General features: G+C 39.6%; 1 protein-coding gene across 12 annotated transcripts in view; it reads left to right on the top strand.

Annotated features, from left to right (window-relative positions):
• Positions 1-21,880, top strand: part of SDCCAG8 (serologically defined colon cancer antigen 8) — a 250,651-nt gene that overhangs the window by 5,581 nt on the left and 223,190 nt on the right. For 11 of the 12 annotated variants that reach the window (XR_002336127.1, XM_021064173.1, XM_021064174.1 and 8 more), the window contains exons 2-5: positions 4,324-4,476; positions 5,465-5,547; positions 9,908-10,021; positions 19,750-19,878. Coding sequence is in view for 11 of the 12 variants with exons in the window: in XM_021064173.1 (XP_020919832.1) it covers positions 4,324-4,476; positions 5,465-5,547; positions 9,908-10,021; positions 19,750-19,878 (479 nt within the window). In the remaining variant the exon portion in view is untranslated. Of the gene's footprint in view, positions 1-4,323; positions 4,477-5,464; positions 5,548-5,822; positions 6,135-9,907; positions 10,022-19,749; positions 19,879-21,880 lie in introns of those variants that run through there. The other variant, XM_021064178.1, reaches the window with a different exon arrangement.

Raw genomic sequence — 21,880 nt, forward strand, 5'->3', positions numbered from 1 at the left:
GCAACACTGAATCCGAGCCGCATCTGCTGCCTGTGCCACAGCTAATGGCAACCCCACATCATTGACCCACTGAGCAAGGCCAGGAATCAAACCCCCATCCTCACAGAGACAATTTTGGGTCCTTAACCTGCTAAGCTACAATGGAAACATAATACCATCTTTATAGTACAATTTAACACATATCTTTGAATGTTAAAAATTCTAAAAGATTAAACAAGAATATTAGGAAAGGGATTGATTAAATGGGCTCATAAAACTCTGCCATCATTGTAAGCTAATGAAAGCTTACACAATTTTTTTTCAGATTTCTTTTTCTTTTCCTAATACAGCTTATGAACTTTTAATCAGATTAGGTATACATAAATAATTATCCTTTCTCTTAGAGGTGAAGTCATTTGATGGCTCCACAGAGCATACTTTGAGTGTTAGTCAAGCCCTCTGCTTCCTTTTAATAGACACAGTAAAGATACATGCTTTATTCATAGATTTCAGTGTCGAGGTCTAAAGCTCTGTGCTTCTCATGTAACACACTTTTTGACTTTCCTTTTCCATTAACAAGTCTCTTCAGAAAAGACTGACTTACCGGAAATCTTTTGCTTCTTATTTCACTCAAACCAAGAATGTGTCTTATCTGAACTTTTCTTAACTCCTGAGGAGTAAGAGGAGGGAAGACTCAGTTTGTAATCAGTACTAAATTCCTGTCAGAGAAAGGTCTACATGGAGACAGGGTTGATGTGGAGAATATTATAAACTCACTGGGTCTCTTGTGTAGTGAGTGTAGACTTTCATTGTTGAACCCTGACCTAAAAGACCCAATTTCTTTCATTTAATCAAGGTAGAAAAAGAGTTGCTGTAAGTGGAGAACTTTATATTAGAGATTTTGTAAGATAGAGCTTTTTTTTTTTCCTGTTATAGCTATTTTTTTTTTTTTTTTGATTTCAAACTTTTAAGTCAATAACTTTGGAGAAAGTAGAGTCTATTTTCCAAGGGCCTGTAGAATGTTTTTATAAACATATTCCCATCTGTGATTGGTAATGAAAAGGTAGCAATTGTATAGTTTTTTTTAGGGTTCCCATGTAGGTAGCAAGAAATAGGAGCTTTTTTCTTGAGTACACAAGAAGAAATAGATCTAAATTTCCAAGGAAGGGCCTAGAACAGAAGAGAGCGAGAACGTCACTGGTATCATTGTTATGTGTTGCTCTCTTACCTAGAGAAAGCTTTTCCTGAGAAAAAGCTCTCCTCTGAGGATCTTAAGAATTATTTGAAGTAAGTCAGAAAGAGAAAGACAAATACTATATGATATCACTTATATCTGGAATCTAATACATGGCACAAATGAACCTTTCCACAGAAAAGAAAATCATGGACTTGGAGAACAGACCTGTGGTTGCCAGGGGAGGAAGGAGAGGGATTGGGATGGATTGGGAACTTGAGGTTAATAGATGCAGACTGTTGCCTTTGGAATGGATGAGCAATGAGATCCTGCTGTGTAGCACTGGGAACCATGTCTAGTCACTTATGATGGAGCCTGATAATGTGAGAAAAAAGAATGTATACATGTCTGTGTGACTGGGTCACCATGCTGTACAGCAGAAAATTGACACAACACTGTAAACCAGCTATAATGAAAAAAAATAAAAATCACAAAAAAATATTTAGATAGAATCCATTTGAAATAGATAATAGCCGTACATGAACTTGCATGGGAATTCATTTTTTTAACATAAATTTCTGGTACATATATGTAAATATTTGATAAGTTAATGAATTAAAACCAACTTTCAAGTACAGATGACAAATTTTGAAAGTGATGACTGAAATCTGGGTTTCAGCTTTAATGAACAAAGAACATTTTTTTGTTATAGTTAATGCTGTCTAGATTGGAGGTGGAGAATTTAATCCTAAAATACTAGTAGAAGTAACAGGTTTAAACTTGAAAAGAATAACTGGACTTTAATTAATGAAATTACCAATTGATTGCCTAGTTCTCCAGTTGTTATACTTGTAAAAAACATCCATAAAATGGGGTAGAATTATTAGTAATGTCACCACTAGTGTCATTAGTGTATTATTATAGTATAGTATTAGTATATAGTACAGTATAATATTACCATATTGATATGGTTCTGTTAATAATATAAGGCTCGGATCCTTTGCCGAAGATTTGCTGTTTTTTAGGGCCACAGGTGCAGCATTTGGAAATCCCCGGGTTAGGGGTGGAATTGGAGCAGCAGCTGCGGGCCTGCACCACAGCTCACAGCAACGCCGGATCCTTAACCCACTGAGCAAAGCCAGGGATTGAACCCGAGTCCTCATGGATACTAGTTGGGTTCATTACCACTAGGACACAATGGGAACTCCCCAAAATTCTTTCAGTTGCTTTATACAGTCAAGCTTTAGAGTGGTTTGTTAAGCAGCAATAGATAACTGAAATAATTATTCAGTGAAATATTCACCACAGAACATCTTCAGCAGGAGTTCCCCTTGTGGCTCACTGGGTTAAGAACCTGTAACAGCTTTATTGAGATAAAATTCACATACCATGTAATTTAGAGTGTATACTAAATTACTTTTGGTATATTTACAGTGTGGGGCATCCATCATCACAATCAGTTTAGAACATTTTAATTACTCCAAAAGGAAAAGCACTCCACAACCCCTCTATCACTCCCAACCACAGGCAACCACAAATCTGCTTTCTCTATATATAAATTTACCTATTCTGGGAGTTTCCGTCATGGCACAGTGGAAATGAATCCTACTAGGAATGATGAGGGTGCGGGTTCGATTCCTGGTCTTGCTCAGTGGGTCAAGGATCCGGCGTTGCTGTGAGCTGCAGTGTAGGTCATAGATGTGGCTCGGATCCCCGCATTGCCATGGCTGTGGTGTAAGCCGGCAGCTGTCGCTCCGATTCAGCCCCCAGCCCGGGAATTTCCACATGCTGCAGGTGCAGCCCTAAAAAGACAAAACAAAATCAAGTGAATTTTTGGTACCTGCCACAGAGTGCTGGGCTAACTGGACTCAGCTGGGTAGTTGTTGGGTCTCTTTCATCCCCTTGCAGGTGGATGGCCTCAGGTGCCAGAATCGTCAGGAGGCCGCACTTGGCCGTTACTGGGCTGGGCTTCTCTCCTTCTTATTGTGGTGGTCTCAGGGCCTCTCCTTTCCATGTGGCCTCTTCACAGTCTCTCCAGCAAGGTAGCCAGACTTCCTCCTTACTGGCCTAGGTCTGCCAAACCCCAGCATTCTGAGAGGGTAGAAGCAGAAACTACCAGATGTTTTTAAAGGTGTGATTGGTCTAGCAGGGTGTACGTTCCCCTGCATTCTGTTTTTAGAGATGAATTGTGAGAGTAATTTATGTTAAAATCCTGCATATTTATGTTAAGTATGTGCCAGTGAGTTTAAGCTTAATTTCCTAGGGGAAATTACCAAGAATTTCCATGGAAGATGTGGCCAGCCAGGTGTACATAAATACGGCTGCTACAGAGGCTGCCGCTCTGAGCACATCGGCTCTTCAGATCTTCATCAAAGCCAGGCAGTCAAATGTCCCTTGATGGAGAGAAGGGTTGGGGGACAGAGGGATCCTACCCCCAGGGACAAGGAGGCTTCCTTGGGCAGGAACTTGGTGTGGTGGAGTCCCTCTGCCCCACTCCAGGAGGGGTAGGGGAGTCAGCATTGAGGGGCTAGCATGGTGTTTCCCCTGTGGGGTTATTGTTTGCGGTAGTGGAGCAGGGAGAATTCTGTGCTCCTTGGTGGTAGAGCTGTATTTATTTATCTATTTATTTTAGGGCTGGACCCATGGCATATAGAGGTTCCCAGCTGTATTTTATTTATTTATTTAGTGGCTGAACCTGCAGCATATGGAGGGTCCCAGGCTAGGGGTCGAATCAGAGCTCTGGCTGCCAGCCTGCACCACAGCAACACCAGATCCGAGCCGTGTCTTCCACCTACATCACAGCTCACAGCAACGCTGGGTCCTTAACCAGTTGAGCGAGGCCAGGGATCGAACCCACATCCTCATGGATACTAGTGAGATTCTTAACCTGCTGAGCCACAACGGGAACTCCTCAAGCTATGTTTAGTGAATATGAACACTGAGGTGGCAGGGACCTTAGAGCCTGTCAAGTCTAACCTCTAACCCGTGACCTTAATCTCTCACATCCCCTGGCATGTTCCTCAGCCAGCTAGAAACAGAATTGTGCTTTTTTCTTTTTTCCCCCTGCAGTATCAGAAACGGTTTCTTTTCCTTTAGAAATTGTCTCTTGAGTTGGTGTGCAACTGGTCACCCAGATATCACTGGCCCTGATTGTCCTCTTCTTATGACAGAACGTGCGAATAGAAGCATCCACCAATTGAAAAGTGCCCTGAGAGAAGGTGATGTCACTATTGGAGAAGATGTCCTGGATCCTTCGTTTGGTACCCACGTAGGAAATGAGGATGCTGGGACTGCCTGGCGCGAACTGCAACACAGCCATGCCGGTGAGTGCCACTGTCAGTCCTGACCTGAGTGACACACAGTGAACGCTTGAACCTCCGTGCAGTAATGACTCCAGTCTCTCCTCCTCTGCTCCACTGCCAGGATTTTAGTCCAGAGACACAAATCAGCTAATCTAATTCCTTGCTTATTTCTTTTTTCTTTGATTTCCCAACGCCTGTAGGCTGAAGTCTAACATTTATCAGATGTCCAGCAGTATTTTCTTCAGATGAATCCATGCTACCCCTTCAGCCCCATTTTTCTTCTTTTCTTTTTGTCTTTTTAGGACCGCACTCAAAGCATATGGAAGTTCCCAGGTTAGGGGTCAAATCAGAGTTACAGCTGCCAGCCTACACCACAGCCACAGTAATGCAGGATCCAAGCCGCGTCTGCGACCTACGCCACAGCTCATGGTGATGCTGCATCCTTAACCCACTGAGCAAGACCAGGGATCGAACCTGCGCCCTCATGGATGCTAGTCGGATTCCTTTCCACTCAGCCACAGCAGGAACTCCAGCCCCATTTTTCTATCTTCCTTTCAGCCATTCATCTTGTAAGCCTTGTTCTAACGCTACCAAACTTCTAGCCATGCTTCTATGCTTTGCCTGTGCCATGCATTCTTGCTGGATTTTTTTCTCAGCCTTTTCTGCTCAGTGAGCTCCTCCATCCTTCAGTGTATTATCGCCTCTGTGAAAACGGGCACAATTAGGCGCTTCCTCTTCTTAGAGCACCGTGTATATATAGCTCTAGGTCTACCTAGAGCTCATTATACTGTTTTACATCTGTTAGTTATATCACTTGCTCAGTGGCTTCTTCCTTCCTATGCTGTAGAGATTTCCTTGTGGTTGTCTTTATGTCCCCAGTCAAGAGTGCATTTCGTGATGCATAGTACACGTTTAAACAATATTTGTTAGATGGATGGAAGGATAGTTGGGGGATGATAAACCACAGATCAAAAATAAGGTGAACAAACCCATCATTTTTTTTCCACAGTTAATCAGCTCAAAGCCTTGTTGCGCCAACAAGCAACAGAGGAAAGTGAGGTATCTCCAAGAAGACGAAAAATGTCCCCTTCGGTAAGTGTTAGCTTTGCAACCTAACCAAAGCATTATTTTCTCTAACTATGTTTTAATTTTACCATGTCATTTTTATTTTATTTTATTTTCTGCATTTTAGGCAAATGCAATATGCAAATATACCTGCAGCATATGGAGGTTCCCAGGCTAGGGGTTGAGTCAGAGCTGCAGCTGCCAGCCTACACCACAACCACAGAAACTCGGGATCCGGGCATGTCTGCAACCTACACCACAGCTCACGGCAATGCCGGATCCTTAACCCACTGAGCGAGGCCAGGGATCGAACATGCATCCTTGTGGATATGGTCAGGTTCATAACCCACTGAGCCACAATGGGAACTCCCAATTTTACTGTGTCATTTTAGTAATACATGTTCTAGACAGATTCTGAGCAGGGCATGTCAAAATGTAAAACATTTTAAAAGAAATTCTCTTTCCTCTGATTATATTTGCTGAGGACTTCAAAGCCTGTTTTCCTGATTTTTTTCATTTCTTATTCACTTGAAAAATGTGACTGAGGAAATAGTTGGAAGAATTTACTTTGCAACTGTTAACAAATACAAAAAAAGGAACAATATATGAAAAAGGTAAGCCATTGCTTTTTTATTTTATTATTTTATTTTTATTTTTTAGCCATGCCTGCAGCGTGCAGAAGTTCCTAGGCCAGGGATCAAACCTGAACCACAGCAGTGACAACACCAGATCCTTCACCCACTGAGCCAACAGGGAATTCCAAGCCATTGCTTTTTTAAAGGGATGTTATCATTTTTAGAATTTACTTTTTAATTCTAGCTATACATTGGTTTATGCTTTCATTTTGAATGTTAAATTTGAAGTATGTAGTCTTACTCTACATTTTAAAATATATGGTTATAAAATTGTGTGATACAAGATGCTGTGCTCTCTTTCTTCTGCAGCTGTTTTCCATTGCTGTTGCTTTGATGACATGTATTATTTCTTTCTTTCTTTTTTTATTTTTTGTCTTTTTGCCATTTCTTGGGCCTCTCCCGTGGCATATGGAGGTTCCTAGGCTAGGAGTCCAGTGGAAGCTGTAGCCGCCAGCCTACACCACAGCCACAGCAACACGGGATCCGAGCCGCATCTGCAACCTACACCATAGCTCATGGCAACGCCGGATCCTTAACCCACTGAGCAAGGCCAGGGATTGAACCCGCAACCTCATGGTTTCTAGTCGGATTTGTTAACCACTGAGCCACGACGGGAACTCCGACATGTATTATTTCTGATTGAAGCAATGTGATATAAAGCCTGAGATAGATGCGAGGGAACGGGTGGGTGTGAGGAAAGGGTGTTAAGAAGTGAATGTGGAGGGCGGGTGTGTGTGAGGTGGTGTGTGTGTGAGGAGGGTGGACGGGAGGGGTGGGGAGATGTAAGGGAGGATAGGTGTGAGGGAGAGTCCATGTGAGGAGAGGGGGTGTGAGGGAGGGTGTGTGCGAGGTAGAGTGTGTGTGAGTGTGAGGGCAGGTGTATGTGAGGTAGAGTGTGTGTGTGTGAGTGTGAGGGAGGGTGTGTGTGAGGTGGGGTAGGCATGAGGGAAGGGTGGGTATAAGGGAGGGTACATGTGCAGTAGAGTGTGTGTGAATAAGGGTGGGTGTGAGGGAGAGTAGATGTGAGGGGAGGGTGCGTGTGAGGTTGTGTGTGTGTGTGGTTGTGAGAGAGGGTAGGCGTGACGGGAAAACAGGTGTGAAGGGAGGGTGGGTATGAGGACAGGGCAGCTGTGAGGGAAGGTATGAGGGACAAGTTGGCCAGGTTTAAGTGACCAAAATAGCAGTCTATGCTTTAGGTCTACCTGGGCTCTATCATGTACTCGCTCATGATTTTGTAATGAGATCATACACTTAAAACTCTTTTGATACATATGAAGTCTGACACAAATACAAATGTTACGGCAAAACATCCCCCTTGCATTTTCACTGTGACAGCTGAATGCTCAGGCTATGTGCTGGAAACAGTGGAGACGTGTCACTTTCCTGTACTCACAACTAAAATGTCCTAAATCCCCCCGTGGTAACACTTCATTTCAGCCTGACACATATTTCCATGCTTAATTCCCACCTTAGAGAAATGTACTGTATGCTCCTATTCAATATTTATCGGTATAAATTATAATTTTCATAAAATATTTCCTCATTCAGTACATGTATTACTGTTGTCACCCAGTTTCTGAAATGCTTTTATGTGCACAGTGGGTGGAATACTTCTGAGTCTAGTACATTAAGTTGCTGTATGTGTTGAGTGCTCAGACATGCTTATTAACATTTTAAAGATAAAACTGAGCAGTGATGTTACAAAGCTGACTCCAAATAGCGAAGAGAACCCTTCTCACCCAGAGCGTCAGTTCAGAACGTGCAGCATATACGTTACCGTTACACAGGTCCATTTCTATGGAGCCATGGGAGAGAGTGGAACTTAGACTCTAAGCGCCTACAAATTTTATGTGATGGTTACAAGCCTTAAGAAGAAAAAGGAGAAGGAGGAGAAAGGGGGGAGGGGGAGGAGGAAGAAGAAGAAAGAGAGAAAGAAAGAAAGGAGAAGAAGAAGCTTTTGAAGATTTTACTCTTTAGGATGCAGTTTCATAACCAGTATGACATATGAGAAAGATGTGGCTGTATTGAGAGTGAAAATAAGGCAGTGTCAAGAGAGACAATACATCAAGTTATTATTTTAAAAGGTGGACATCCAAACTCTAACAAACCCCTCAAAGTGTATACAAATGATTTCATATGAACAGTTTCCATACCATATTAGCTTATTTTTTAATTTTCACATTGACTATTTCCTGTAGACACAAAACTAATAATTCATTATTTGCCTGTGTTCTGAATCCATTTCTATTAGTATAAAATTATTAGTTGCTTTCTAATTACCATAGTTAATTCATTTAATTCAAGTCTCTTTGGTTTTTAAATTTATTAAATATGCCCCAAAGCAAACCTCTCCTTAATTATTCTGCCATGAGAGCTGGTACTTCATCATTGTTAGGAATTTCTGCTGGATTGAAAAACAAAATGATTGTGTGGTCATCCCAAGCTTTCCTCTGAGTTCACCTAACTGGTCGATCCTCATTTTCCCTTTTCTTGACTTCCTCTTTTCTTTAAAAAATATCGTGGTATGATGCATGATTTTATAAAGCATTTTACAGTCATTTTAAGATAAGGTAAGATGTCCATTAAAAATCAATTCCAGGGAATTCCTGTTGTGGCTCAGCGTAACAAACACGACTAGTATCCATGAAGACATGGGTTCAATCCCTGGCCTCACTCAGTGGGTTAAGGATCTGGTATTGCTGTGAGTGGCTGTGGTGTAGGCAGGCAGCTACAGCTCCAGACCCATAGCTTGTGAACATCCATGCGCTGCAGGTGTGGCACTTAAAAAAAAAAAAAAAATCAATTCCAAGACTGCTGCAGAAGAGAATTAACACGTTTTCTGAAGTCTCTTCACTGAGTGAATTTCAGTTTCCTATGTCCCTGCTTTTGCGCTATAGTCTTAGAGTCTCTATGTTCCAGAACAGTGTAACTTCGAATTGACTTGGTCAGAAATCAAAAATCAGGAGTTCCCATCGTGGCTCAGCAGAAATGAATCTGACTAGCATCCATGATGATGCAGGTTCAATCCCTGGCCTCACTCAGGAGGTTAAGGATCTGGTGTTGCCATCAGCTGTGGTGTAGGCCACAGATGTGGCTCAGATCTGGCATTGCTATGGCTGTGGTGTAGGCCAGCAGCTGCAGCTCTGATTTGACCCTTAGCCTGGGGACTTCCGTATGCTGCAGGTAGGGCCCTAAAAAGACAAAAAAAAAAAAAAAAAAAAAAAAAAAAAAAGGAAAGGAAAAAAAATCCCATTTTGCTGTTTTGCTAATGTACTCCCTTGTAGATACGATTTTACCTCACTGGCACCCACTCGGCATCAAACACCTGTCTGAAGAACCCCTTCTTCAGGCAGCTCTTCTGCAATTTTAGCTGGCAGTTCTCTTCCATGGCAATTTCTGGAAGAGCTGTCCCTTTATCTCAGAATGACTGAGTAGGATGTCACATTTTCAGATGGCTTCAATAGGCAGCTCATCCCTAGCCAATTCTATTACTCCAGCGTTTTTCCATGTACCATAAGCTTCTTACTACCCCATTCACTTTCCATCCTTAACAAAGGGTATTCATATCCCTGAAGCTTTTCTCTTTGTGGAGTTTATAGGATAAAAAATATAAATACTCGTAGCCACGTTGTGATATAGTCCGTGTTTATCCTGTGTTTATATGATGTCAGTGCTAAATTGAATGCTAAGTGGAGGTGGTATTAACTGATGCTTTGCTAAATCCAAACATGGTGAATTTGTTTTTGCCTTAGAGGTCACCAGAACATGAGGAAACCAATATGCCTACTGTACACAATCTTGTTGCTATCATCAATGACCAGTCTCAATACATTCATCATTTAGAGGCAGAAGTCAAGTTCTGCAAGGTAAGTTTCACAATAAACATTGAAGCCTACCTACATTAACGTTTCTGTTAATTATACCCTGTATGAACATGTGCTGTTATTGGTCTCCATGTTGATAGCAGTACACTGACAATTGCCGTCTTTGTTTGATGTGTAAGGGGAGCTTCTCAGGCTTGGGAATGATACTCCTGACCATTCTGCCGTTTCTGAATACTCCATTTCCCAGCAGTCTGGGACTGTGTGTGATATTTTGATAATATGCTCTCGTGTTTCAGAAGTTTTCCTTTCCTCCTTACTGACTTTAGCCCAGCTCATGGCACATACTTTGGAATGGTAGTACCAGTCATTCTCCCACACTTGTCAACCTATTGAAATTGTGGTGCAGCAAGTAGGGATTCTAAGCTGGTAGACTAAATCGACTCATTGCCAGTGTAAAGGTTTTTAACTTTGGATAAGAATGGCTCATGGGGGTGCTGATGCTTATCATCAAGAAATGTAATATGTGGCACAAATGAACCTTTCCACACAAAGAAAAAGCAACAAACACATGGACGTGGAGTACAGGCTTGTGGTTGCCAAGAGGGAGGGGAAGGGAGTGGGAGGGACTGGACGTTTGGGGTTAGTAGATGCAAACTATGGCATCTGCAGTGGATAAACAGAGATTCTGCTGTGTAGCACACAGGGAATTGTATCTGATCACTTGTGATGGAATATGATGGAGGATCATGTGAAAAAAAAACCATGTATATAGATGTATACCTGGGTCACTTTGCTGTATGGCAGAAATTGACAGAACATTGTAAATCAACTATAATAAAAAATGAAATAAAAAAATTAAACATTGCTGTACAGTGGGAAAAAAAATTAAACATGAACAAAACCCCAAATATGTCACCTATGGCTTCTAACACTAGATATTATATTGCTTGACTGTATGATGTTTACTAACGTGATTAATGCCAGTGGAGCCTGTCTGTCTTCCCAAAGTATGCTAGTGCTTTAGTTTCTCTTTTTTTTTCCCCAATATCAGTGCATCAGATCCTGTGATATTTTTATAGGAGTTACTGATATCTTTTGTGTCATTCAATATTTGGCTACTCTTCTGAGGTTTAAGTCTGATATGTAACTTAAGAAACCTTCAAACATTTTATTGCCTTCAATTTTCAAGGGAGTTTCCTGATCTCAGCATGCATGTCATTTTCTCTTTGTTCTTGGAGGATACAATCATTATTACACAAGTAGTCTAGGATTACCAAAAAAGCCAAAATAATATCCTACCACCCCTTCCATTAATAAGCTTCTATTAATCCCTAAGATGCCGTGAGTAAAACTTAAAACATCTTGTAGAGGAGATAAAACTTTACCTCTATCCTCTTGGTGACTTTGATTGAGCCTTAGCATGACATTGACATAAGACAGATTAACAGGATAAAGCATACACATTTATGTAATGTCAGGTTTAAGTGACGCGGGAGCCTTTATAAGGAAATGAAGCCCCAAAGAAGTGAGAAGACCTAAATGATTTTATACTTGATTGACGAAGATGCAGCTGTGGAAACACAAAATATGAGAGAAGGCTAGAAAAGATGAATTCTTTTAAGAAGGTCTTTTTGTCCAGATTTCTTGCAGCCACTACTCCCTGTCCCTGGTGATAAGAATGTTCTTTCTGGAGTTCCCATCATGGCTCAGCGGTAACAAATCTGACTAGCATCCATGAGGACATGGGTTCAATCCCTGGCCTCTCTCTGGTTTAGAGGTCCGGTGTTAACTTAAGCTGTGGTGTGGGTTGCAGACGCAGCTTGGGATCTGGGGTTGCTGTGGTGTAGGTTGGCAGAACTTAGCCTGGGAACTTCCATATGCCATGCATGCAGCCCCAGAGGAACAAAAAAAAAAAGAAGAAGAAGAATGTTCTTTCTTTCTGGTGTAGGAAGGTATCTTTCATATGGGAGTTTTATTCAGGAAGAAAGAGAGAGGTCCGCGCACTCTTTTGTATCTGCTGTTTTTCAAGTGCCCTTAGATCAAACTAATTCTTCTAAAGTGGCATATTTTGGGATGGCAGGTTCTGCCACGCTTCCATATATATCATCATAAACTCCCCATCTAGGTGGGAAGAGAGCAGAATTGCCCAGAAGCACCAAGGCAGCACTAGAGAGGATACGGCACAGTCCTTTATTTTGCGGTATAAACTATAATTATGATAGGAGAAGCAGGTTACTAAAAGCTGGTGTCTTTGGGGTTGTTTTTAATGGGAGAGAAAATTCTTAAAGGAGTAGGATCATTTAGATCAAGAGAGGGGAGATGAAAGAGTTTCAAAGGGAAAACAACAATGAAAAGATATATTCAGGATGAATATTATTTATTCATGGGAGCCATGAGGCATCTGTTCTAAATTCCTATAATGGACGGATATGTCTTAGAAATAATTAAACTAATGCTGAACTGGTAAAATGGAAAATTACAAAAGCCTTGGAGATTAGACCAAGTATAAATTTGATACATTTTAACAAGGGAGTAAGAGAATGAAAGTCATGTTTAAGGGCTTAGAAATACTTTATTAGTTTGCTTAATGAATACACTCTCTTTAGATCAGTTTTAGGTTTACAGAAAAAGTGCTTGGAAAGTGCATAGAGTTCCCATGTACCCCCACGTACTCGAACAGCTCCCCAACGCTTTCCCCATTAGTGACATCGTGCGCCAGGGTGGTACACCTGTTAACAATTGTTGAACCAATGTCATTACATCATTATTTACTGAATTTCTCAATTTACGTTAGTGTTTACTTTGTGTTCTATATTCTATAAGTTTTGAAAAAATATATAATGACATATTATTAGAGTAGCACACAGAATAGTTTCACTGCTCTAAAAAAATCATCTCTGCTCTGCTTATTTATCCCTCCTCTCCCACCTGCTAACTCCAGGCAACCACTGATTTTTTTTTTTTATTGTCGCCTTAATTTTGCCTTTTCCAGAATGGCATATATTTAGAATCATACAATTTGTAGTCTTTTCGGATTGATTTCATTGACTTAATAATATGCATTTAGGTTTCCTTCATGTCTTTGCATGGCTTGATGGCTCATTTCTTTTCTTTTTTGTTTTGTTTGTTTTGATTTTTAGGGCTGCACCCACGGCATATGAAAGTTCCCTGGATAGGGGCTGAATTGGAGCTGCAGCTGCCGGCCTACACCACAGCTCATGAAACTTTTTTTTGTTTTCTATTTAACATTCCTCTCCCCCCACCCCCTGCCACTGTGCATGCATTATGTGGAACACATACCACAGCAGTGACCATGCCAGTCCCTTAACTCCCTGAGTCACCAGGGAACTCCAGTAGCTTATTTCTTTTTTTCACTGCATATTTATCTCATTGTATATAACATGGCTTATTCATCCATTCACTCACTGAAGGACATCTCACTTGCTTCCAAATTTTGGCAACTATGAATAAAGCTATTGTAAACATTTGTTTGGAAAGTTTTGTGTAGACATAAATGTTTAACTAATTTGGATAAATACCCTGAAACACAATTTGTTGTTAGCCTGGTAAGAGTATATTTAGTTTTTTAAGAAGCTGTGCCATTTTGCTTTCCTGCCAGAAATCAATGAGAATTCCTGATGTTCTATATTCTTGCCAGAATTTGTTGTTGTCAGTGTTCTGAATTTTATTGTATTAGAAATATGTGATGGTATCTCGTTGTTGTTTTAATTTCGCTTCCCTGATGACATATAATGTTGGATTTTTAATGTACTCATTTTCCATGGTACCTTCTTTGATGAGGTATCTTCAGGTCTTTTGCCCATTTTTTAATTGAGTTGTTCATTTTCTTACTGTTGAGTTTCAAAAGTTTGTATTTTGGATACCAGCCATTTATCACATATGTCTTTTGTAATTCTTTTCTCTCAGTCTTGGCTTCTCTTTTGATTTTCTTAACGTGTCATAGAGCAGAAAAATTTAATAAGTTCAACTTATCAGTTTTTTTCTTTCATGGATTTTGCCAAACCCATTATCAATATTTTCTCTTCTTCTACTAGCTGTTTGATAATTTTGGGCTTTTCATTTAGACCTATGCTCCATTTCGAGTTAATTTTTGTATAAGGTGTGAGATCTGTGTCTGGAGTTATTTATTTATTTTTTGGCACGTAGCTATCCATTTGTTTCAGTACCATTTGTTGAAAAGACAATCTCTACTGAATTACCCTTACTCCATTGTTAAAATCGGTTAACTATATATGTGTGAGTCTGTTTGGGGGCTCACTATTTGTTTAATTGAGCCCTTGGTCTGTTCATTCACAAGTACCACACTGTCTTGATTACTGGAATTTTATAGTAAGTCCTGAAGTCTACTGGCATCAGTCTTCCCGATTTGTTCTTTGACCTCAGTATGATGCTGGCTTTTCTGCATCTTTTGCCTCTTTATATAAACTATAAAAGCAGCTTGTAAATGTCTACAGAGTAGCAGGTTGGAATTTTGATGGGGATTGTGTTGAATCTCTCAAGTTAGAAGGAGCTGATCTCTTGACAGTATTGAATCTTCCTATCCATGTGCACAGAATAGCTCTCCATTTATTTAGATATTCCTTGATGTCTTCATCAGAGTTTTGCAGTTTTCTTCTTAAAGTTCTTGTACATCCTTTGTGAGATTTATACCTGAGTATTTCTATTTGATGTTAATATATATGATATTGTATTCTTAATTTAAAATACCAATTATTCATTGCTAATATATAAGAAAACAATTGACTTTTTGTTAACTTAGTAATCTTTGGCCTTGCTATAATCACTTATTTTTAGCAGCTTTTTGATTTTTTGAGATTTTCTTCATAGATAATCATATCATCTGTGACAAATACAGATGTCTTTTTAAAAAATTTCTATTTTCCAATATGTATACTTTTATTTCCTTTTCTTGCCTTACTTCATTAGCTAGGAATTCTAATGTAATGTTGGATAGGAGTGATGAGAGTGGACATCATTGTCTTATTCTTTATTTTAGTGAGAAACCATCTATTGTCTCACAATATTAGCTGTAAGTTATTTGTAGATTTTTTTTTTTTATTAAACTGGAGATAGATTTCCTTTATTCCTAGTTCACCTTGAATGGCTCCTGGATTTTGTCACTTACTTATTCTGCATCCGTTGAGATGATCATATGATTTTTTTCCCCCTTGTCCATGTGATGAATTACATTAACTGGTTTTTAAAATATTGATCCAGAATTGTATAACTAAATTGAATTCTATTTGGTCCTGTTGGATAATTCTATTTATACATTGTTGAATTTGATTTGCTAATACTTTGATGAGGATTTTTTCATCCTTATTCATGAAATATATTGATCTGCAGTTTCCCATTTCTATAGTGTCTTCACTTGGTTTGGGTATTAGGGTAATGCTGGTTTCATAGAATAAGAAGTATTTTATGGAGTTCCCATCGTGGCGCAGTGGTTAACAAATCCAACTAGGAACCATGAGGTTGTGGGATCGGTCCCTGCCCTTGCTCAGTGGGTTAACGATCCTGCATTGCCATGAGCTGTGGTGTAGGTTGCAGATGCGGCTTGGATCCTGCATTGCTGTGGCTCTGGCGTAGGCTGGTGACTACAGCTCCATTTGGACCCCTAGCCTGGGAACCTCCATATGCCGCGGGAGCGGTCCAAAGAAATAGCAAAAAGACAAAAAAAAAAAAAAAAAAGTATTTTATGTGGTATTTTACAGAGAATAAAGTAGACAACAGATCAAATTTGTTCCTTAAAAGTTTGGCAGAATTCACCAGTGAACCAGAGGTGGGCGTGGTGCTTTCTGTTTTGAAAGATTATTAATTATTTATTCAATTTCTTTAATAGATGTCGGCCTACTCAGATTAACTGTTTCTCCTACAAACTTTGGTAGACTATGTTTTTCAAGGGATTGGTTCATTTCCTCTCAGTTATCAGATTTATGGGAAAGAGTTGTTCATAGTAGTCCTTTTTATTCTTTTAATGTCTATAGGACCTATAGTGATATATCACTTTAGATATTAGTAATCGGTGCCTTCTCTCTTTTTTTCTTAGTTAGCCTGGCTAGAGCCTTATCATTTCATTGATCATTTCAAAGACCTTTGGGTTTTGTTGCTTTTTCTATTGATTTCCTGTTTTTTAATTTCGTTCGTTTCTACCCTAATTTTTATTATCTTCTCCTTACTGTGGATTTGGGTTTGTTGTTGTTTGTTTTAGTTTCCTGAGATTATTGATTTCGAATCTTTATTCTTATTTTTTTCACTGATTTAGTTGCATCTCACAAATTTTGATGTTATATTTTCTTTTTTTTTTTTTTTTTAGTTCACAGTGTTTTAATTTTTTTCCTTGATTCTATCCTTGACCTACATGTTGTTTGGAAGAGTGTTGCTTAATTGCCACATATATTGTGTATGTTCTAGCTATCTATCTGTTATTGATTTCTGGTTTAATTCCATTATGGTCTGAGAACATATCTTTTGTGATTTCTGTTCTTTTTAATTTTTTAACATATGGTTTTAGGCCACAGAATATAGTATGTCTTGGGGAATGTTCTCTGTTAGCTGGAGAAGAATGTGTATTCTCTTGTTTTTAGGGGAAGTATTATATAAATGTCAGTTAGATCCGATTGATTAATAGTGCTGTTCAGTTCAACCGTGTCCTTACTGATATTTTACCAATCTGCCAGATCCGTCAGTTATTGATAGAGGACTATTAAAATCGCTAACTGAAATAGTAGATATTCTATTTCTTCTTACAGTTCTATCAGTTTTTGCTTCATGTATCTTGATGCTCTATTGTTAGGCACAAATGCGTTAGGATTGTTATGTCTTCTTGGAAAATTGACTTGTTTATCAATATGCAGTGCCTCTTTTTATCCTTGATATTTTTCCATGCTATGAAGTCTTCTTTGTCTGAAAGTAATATAGCTACTCCAGCTTCCCTTTGACTTATGTTAGAAAGTGGTATGCCTTTCCTCATCTCTTTACTTCTAAACTATTTGTGTCTTTGGATTTAAAGTAGACTTCTTGTAGACAACAAATATTTGGATCTTGGTTTTTACTTACTCTGACAGTTTGTCTTTTCATTACTGTAGTCAGATCACAGATGTTTAAAGCACTAATTGATATGGTTGGATATCTATGATATCTACCATATTTGTTACTGGTTTTGATATATTGCCTTTGTTCTTTTTTTTCGTTAAAGTATAACTGATTTACATGTTGTACCAATTTCTGCTGTACAGCAAAGCAATTCAGTCAAATATATATATATATATATATAAAATATAAATATATAGTCAATACATATATATAAATACATATATATATTCTTTTTTATATTATTTTCCATCATGGTCTGTCCCAGGAGATTGGATATAGGTCACTGTGCTATACAGTACGACCTTATTTATCCGTTCTAAATGTAATAATTTGCATCTAATAACCCTAAACTCCCAGTTCATCCCTTTCCCTTCCACCTTGGCAACCACAAGTCTGTTATCTACGTCTGTGAGTCTGTTTCTGTTTTGTAGATTCATTTGTGCCGTATTTTAGATACAGCATATAAGTGATATCATATGGTCTTTTTCTTTTTCTTTCTGACTTACTTCACTTAGTTTGATAATCTTTAGCTGCATCCATGTTCCTTTTTTATAGCTGAGTAGTATTCTATTGTATATATGTACCACATTTTCTTAATCCATTCATCTGTCGGTGGACATTTAGGTTGTTTCTATGTCTTGGCTATTGTGAATAGTGCTGCTGTAAAACATAAGGTTGCATGTATCGTTGAATTATAGTTTTGTCTGGATATATGTCCAGGGGTGGGATTGCTGGGTCATATGGTAGTTCTATACTTAGTTTTCTGAGGAACCTCTGTACCATTTTCCATAGTGGTTGAACAAATTTACATCCCCACCAGCAGTGTCATGCCTTTTAATTAAAGGTGAGAGCTGTACATGATACACTGAGTAAAAGGAACTGAGGGAGGTAGGCATTTAGTGTGAGGTTTTTTTTTTGTCTTTTGGCATATGGAGGTTCCCAGGCAAGGGGTCTAATCAGAGCTGTTGCCACCGGCCTACACCACAGCCACAGCAATGCCAGATCCAAGCTGCGTCTGCGACCTATGCCACAGCTCATGGCAATGCCGCATCCTTAACCCACTGAGCAAGGCCAGGGATTGAACCTGCAACTTCATGGTTCCTAGTTGGATTTGTTTCTGCTGCGCCAGGGTGGGAACTCCTGGGAGCCCTTTTGATGTGGTGATGAGGTATAGGAGTAGGGAAAGCATTCTGTAGTTCTCAGATTAGGTCTCAGTCTTTTAGTGCACTTAGAGTATGACCTTCACAAATGTTTCTCTGTCTCCCCCCACCCTCTACTCCCCTTAAGCGAGATGAGAAGGCTAGGAAGCTAGAGTTGTTTTTTTTCCTTTCCCCAGGTCACTTAGGTTCTGGAAAAAATAGTTATTTAGGTTCCAGTGAAGTAGTTTCTCTTGGGGAAGACCTAGTTGAAAAGAATAGAATGCTTTTTCATGACTTTTCCTCTACTACTGGATGAAGCAGGAGGGGCTTTTTTTCTAGCCTTTGCTGTAAGCACCTGGTAGTGTCCTAGAGATAAAACTCACAAAAGTGTAGAAGACACCCTCCCCCAAGAGACTGGGTCCCTCTGGAGTTTTTAACTCAACTTCCGTCTACACTGAGCTTTCAGCATTTCATCAATTACTTCACATTTTTCAACCCTGGCACTGGTTCCCCCAAAAGTTTCTGCTCTGGTAGGTTGTGATTCTCAGGAATGCCTGTCTTTCCAATTCAAAGGACAATAGTTCTCCCTGTGACCTTAATTCTCTGATGGATCTAAGAAGAGTAGTTGACTTTTCAGTTTGTTCAGTCTTTTTCTTGTGAAGATGGGAGTGATGTCTTCCAAGCTTATTATCTATCAGGCCAAAACTTGTAAGTCTGCAATATTTGTTTAATTACAGTGTTCAATTACAGCTTTGATTTTTTTTTCTGAATAAAATAATTGGATGGAATTTTCATATATTGCACAATAGTTTTTTTATTACACTGGAAATGAAGATTAAGTATTGCACAAGCAATATATCAATATTTTTTACATTTTTTTTCAGAGTGAGATGCACATTGATAGCTATTCTAATTGCTATATGCCTGTAATTATATTACATCCTGCACAGCCCAAGAAACACTCTTTCAGAGCTCTCCACCAAGCTATTTCTCTCATTATTTCCTTCCATCTGGCTACCAGTTCATAAACATTGTAACTTTCCATGTCTTTCTAGCTCAGAGTCCTCTATTATCTATATGGTCTTCAGTCAGTTTTCAACAAGTTACTGGCATTGGAACATGAGTAATAATCTATCTTACCCAATTTTTCAGCAGTGTGCCTCATTCTTAAAAGTCTTTGACCTAAACCCTTTAATTAAAGCCTTTTCATAAGCCTGCAAAAAAAATGATCAGAAACCGCATAGTCTTGTGATATGGCCATTAGCAGGCCGTCTGCTGTATTCCCCCAGCCTTCTCTTTGTTAGCTAATGCTTGACTTGCTCTGTCTAGATGTAATTACAGTATTTCAGAAAAGGGATAAAAAGCATAGGTCTTGCATGCTTTATGTCATGTCGGATGGTCTGGGAATCAACAAATAACATTGCTTAACAATGCTTGATGTATGCAGTGCACAAGTGGCATTTCTTTAAAAAAAAATTGCTTCGTGTATTTGTTATCTGTTTCTGCTTTTCACAGGAGGAACTCTCTGGCATGAAAAATCGGGTACAAGTAGTTGTGCTTGAAAACGAGAGGCTCCAACAAGAGCTGAAATCGCAAAAAGAAGAGGAGGAAACAATGAGGGAACAAACGCTTCTGGATGCCTCTGTGAGCATTTTTTAAAACCATACAACTAAAATGTATAGTTTGAATGTTGCCTTCTTAACTGCTTAGGTGTTTTTTTTTTCCCCTGAAGTTTGACAGACGTATGGCGCTGGTATTCACTTGGGGCCTCAAAAATTAAAATTCACTGCAGCAGAATGAATCTTTGGATGAAATGATGTAGTGAAGCCTAACATGGCCTCTGGTTTCCTCTGCGAGCATACCATTTATGTTTTTTCCTTATGGCAAGAGCAGATCTGCAAACAGGAAGTGTGTTATATAGGAAGGATTTTGTTGAATCCAGCAGCTGTTCAGAACTGTAGCTTAGATTTCTGTTGTATTTCTCTACATTTTCTTTGAACTTTAAATTCCAATAAGTCTGGTGTGGCAGGAGGAACACCGGCCTGAGGGTCCAGGAGTCAAAATATTACTCTTCCCATTGCCCCTACCAAGCCAGCTGTTGGAGTTCCCATTGTAGCTCAGTGGGTTAGCAGTCCGATGCACAGTGTCCATGAGGATGTGGGTTCAATCCCTGGCCTCCTTCGGTGGGTTAAGGATCTGGCATTGCTGTGGATGTGGTGTAGGCCAGCAGCTCAGCTCCAGTTCCACAGCTTGCCCGGGGAACTTCCATATGCCACAGGTGTGGCCATAAAAGGAAAAACAGAACAAAACAGAACAAAACAAAAAAAACCAAGCTGAGTGTTTTGCAAATAATCGTATAGGACTTTGAAGAAGCATAGCTTAAACCTCATCATTCCGCTGTTTGTTTGTTGGCAGTTTGAGAAGTTCACCAATATTAGCAGTTCTTAACCTTGAATGTGAGTGACAGTCATTTGGGATACCTGTTGACAGCACAGATCCCTGGGTTTCATCGCCTGAGAGTCTGATTCAGTTGGTCTGGGTTAAGTCTTTGAGTTAAAAATACGAATTATGGGAGTTCCCATTGTGGTGCAGCGGAAACAAATCCAACTAGGAACTATGAGGTTGCAGGTGTGATCCCTGGCCTCGCTCAGTTAAGGATCCGGCATTGCCCTGGGCTGTGGTGTAGGTTGAAGACAAGGCTCGGATCTGGCGTTGCTGTGGCTGTGGTGTAGGCTGGCAGCAGTAGCTCCGATTAGACCCCTAACCTGGGAACCCCCATATGCAATGGGTATGGCCCTAAAAAGCAAAAAAATAAAAATATAAATTATGAACAAGTTGCCAAAGTGAGTCTGATATCAGTGGACCACATTTTGAGGAACAGAGAATTAGATGATCTTTAGAAAGTGTTTGTGATAGTTTTTAAATAGTGTTTAAACCTAATATCGCCTAATGACTTGTCAGAGATACTTTCTCCTTCACAATGTTTCTCAAGCCTTTGCCATAGGATATAGTTCACCACAGCTCGTTCTGCTTTTTGAGACAAATTCAACTTTCCACGGGGAAGTTTTAATACTTGCCTGTTGCAGCTCTGCTTTGCTGTGGCTTTTGGTGGTTTTGACTTTGTTGTCGTTAGTAAATCTGTTCTGATTAGAAAAAAAAAAATGACTGTTTTAATGTTTCACTGAGGCGTCCTCTAATTTTTGTCTGTGAAGTTTTTTTATTAACCTGACCTGATATTTTAGTCATAATCTTTGAGTTCCGTGTTCAAGTTTGCTATTTAGAAGTATCTGAACGTGGTACCTCTGAATAATAAAGTGGGCTGATTAGCATTTCTGTTTATTTCTCTGCAGTTACATTTCACTTGATGACCAGATATTTTTCCTTCACTATATAACTTTTCTTATATATTTATTTTATATTATATTATTAGTATTAGTACTTAAAAATTCCACCTTGGGAGTTCCCGTCGTGGCGCAGTGGTTAACGAATCCGACTAGGAACCATGAGGTTGCGGGTTCCGTCCCTGCCCTTGCTCAATGGGTTAAGGATCCAGCGTTGCCGTGAGCTGTGGTGTAGGTTGCAGACGTGGCTCGGATCCCGCGTTGCTGTGGCTCTGGCGTAGGCCGGTGGCTACAGCTCCGATTCG

The sequence above is a fragment of the Sus scrofa genome, chromosome 10, assembly GCF_000003025.6.
Source record: "Sus scrofa isolate TJ Tabasco breed Duroc chromosome 10, Sscrofa11.1, whole genome shotgun sequence".
Classification (NCBI taxonomy): domain Eukaryota; kingdom Metazoa; phylum Chordata; class Mammalia; order Artiodactyla; family Suidae; genus Sus; species Sus scrofa.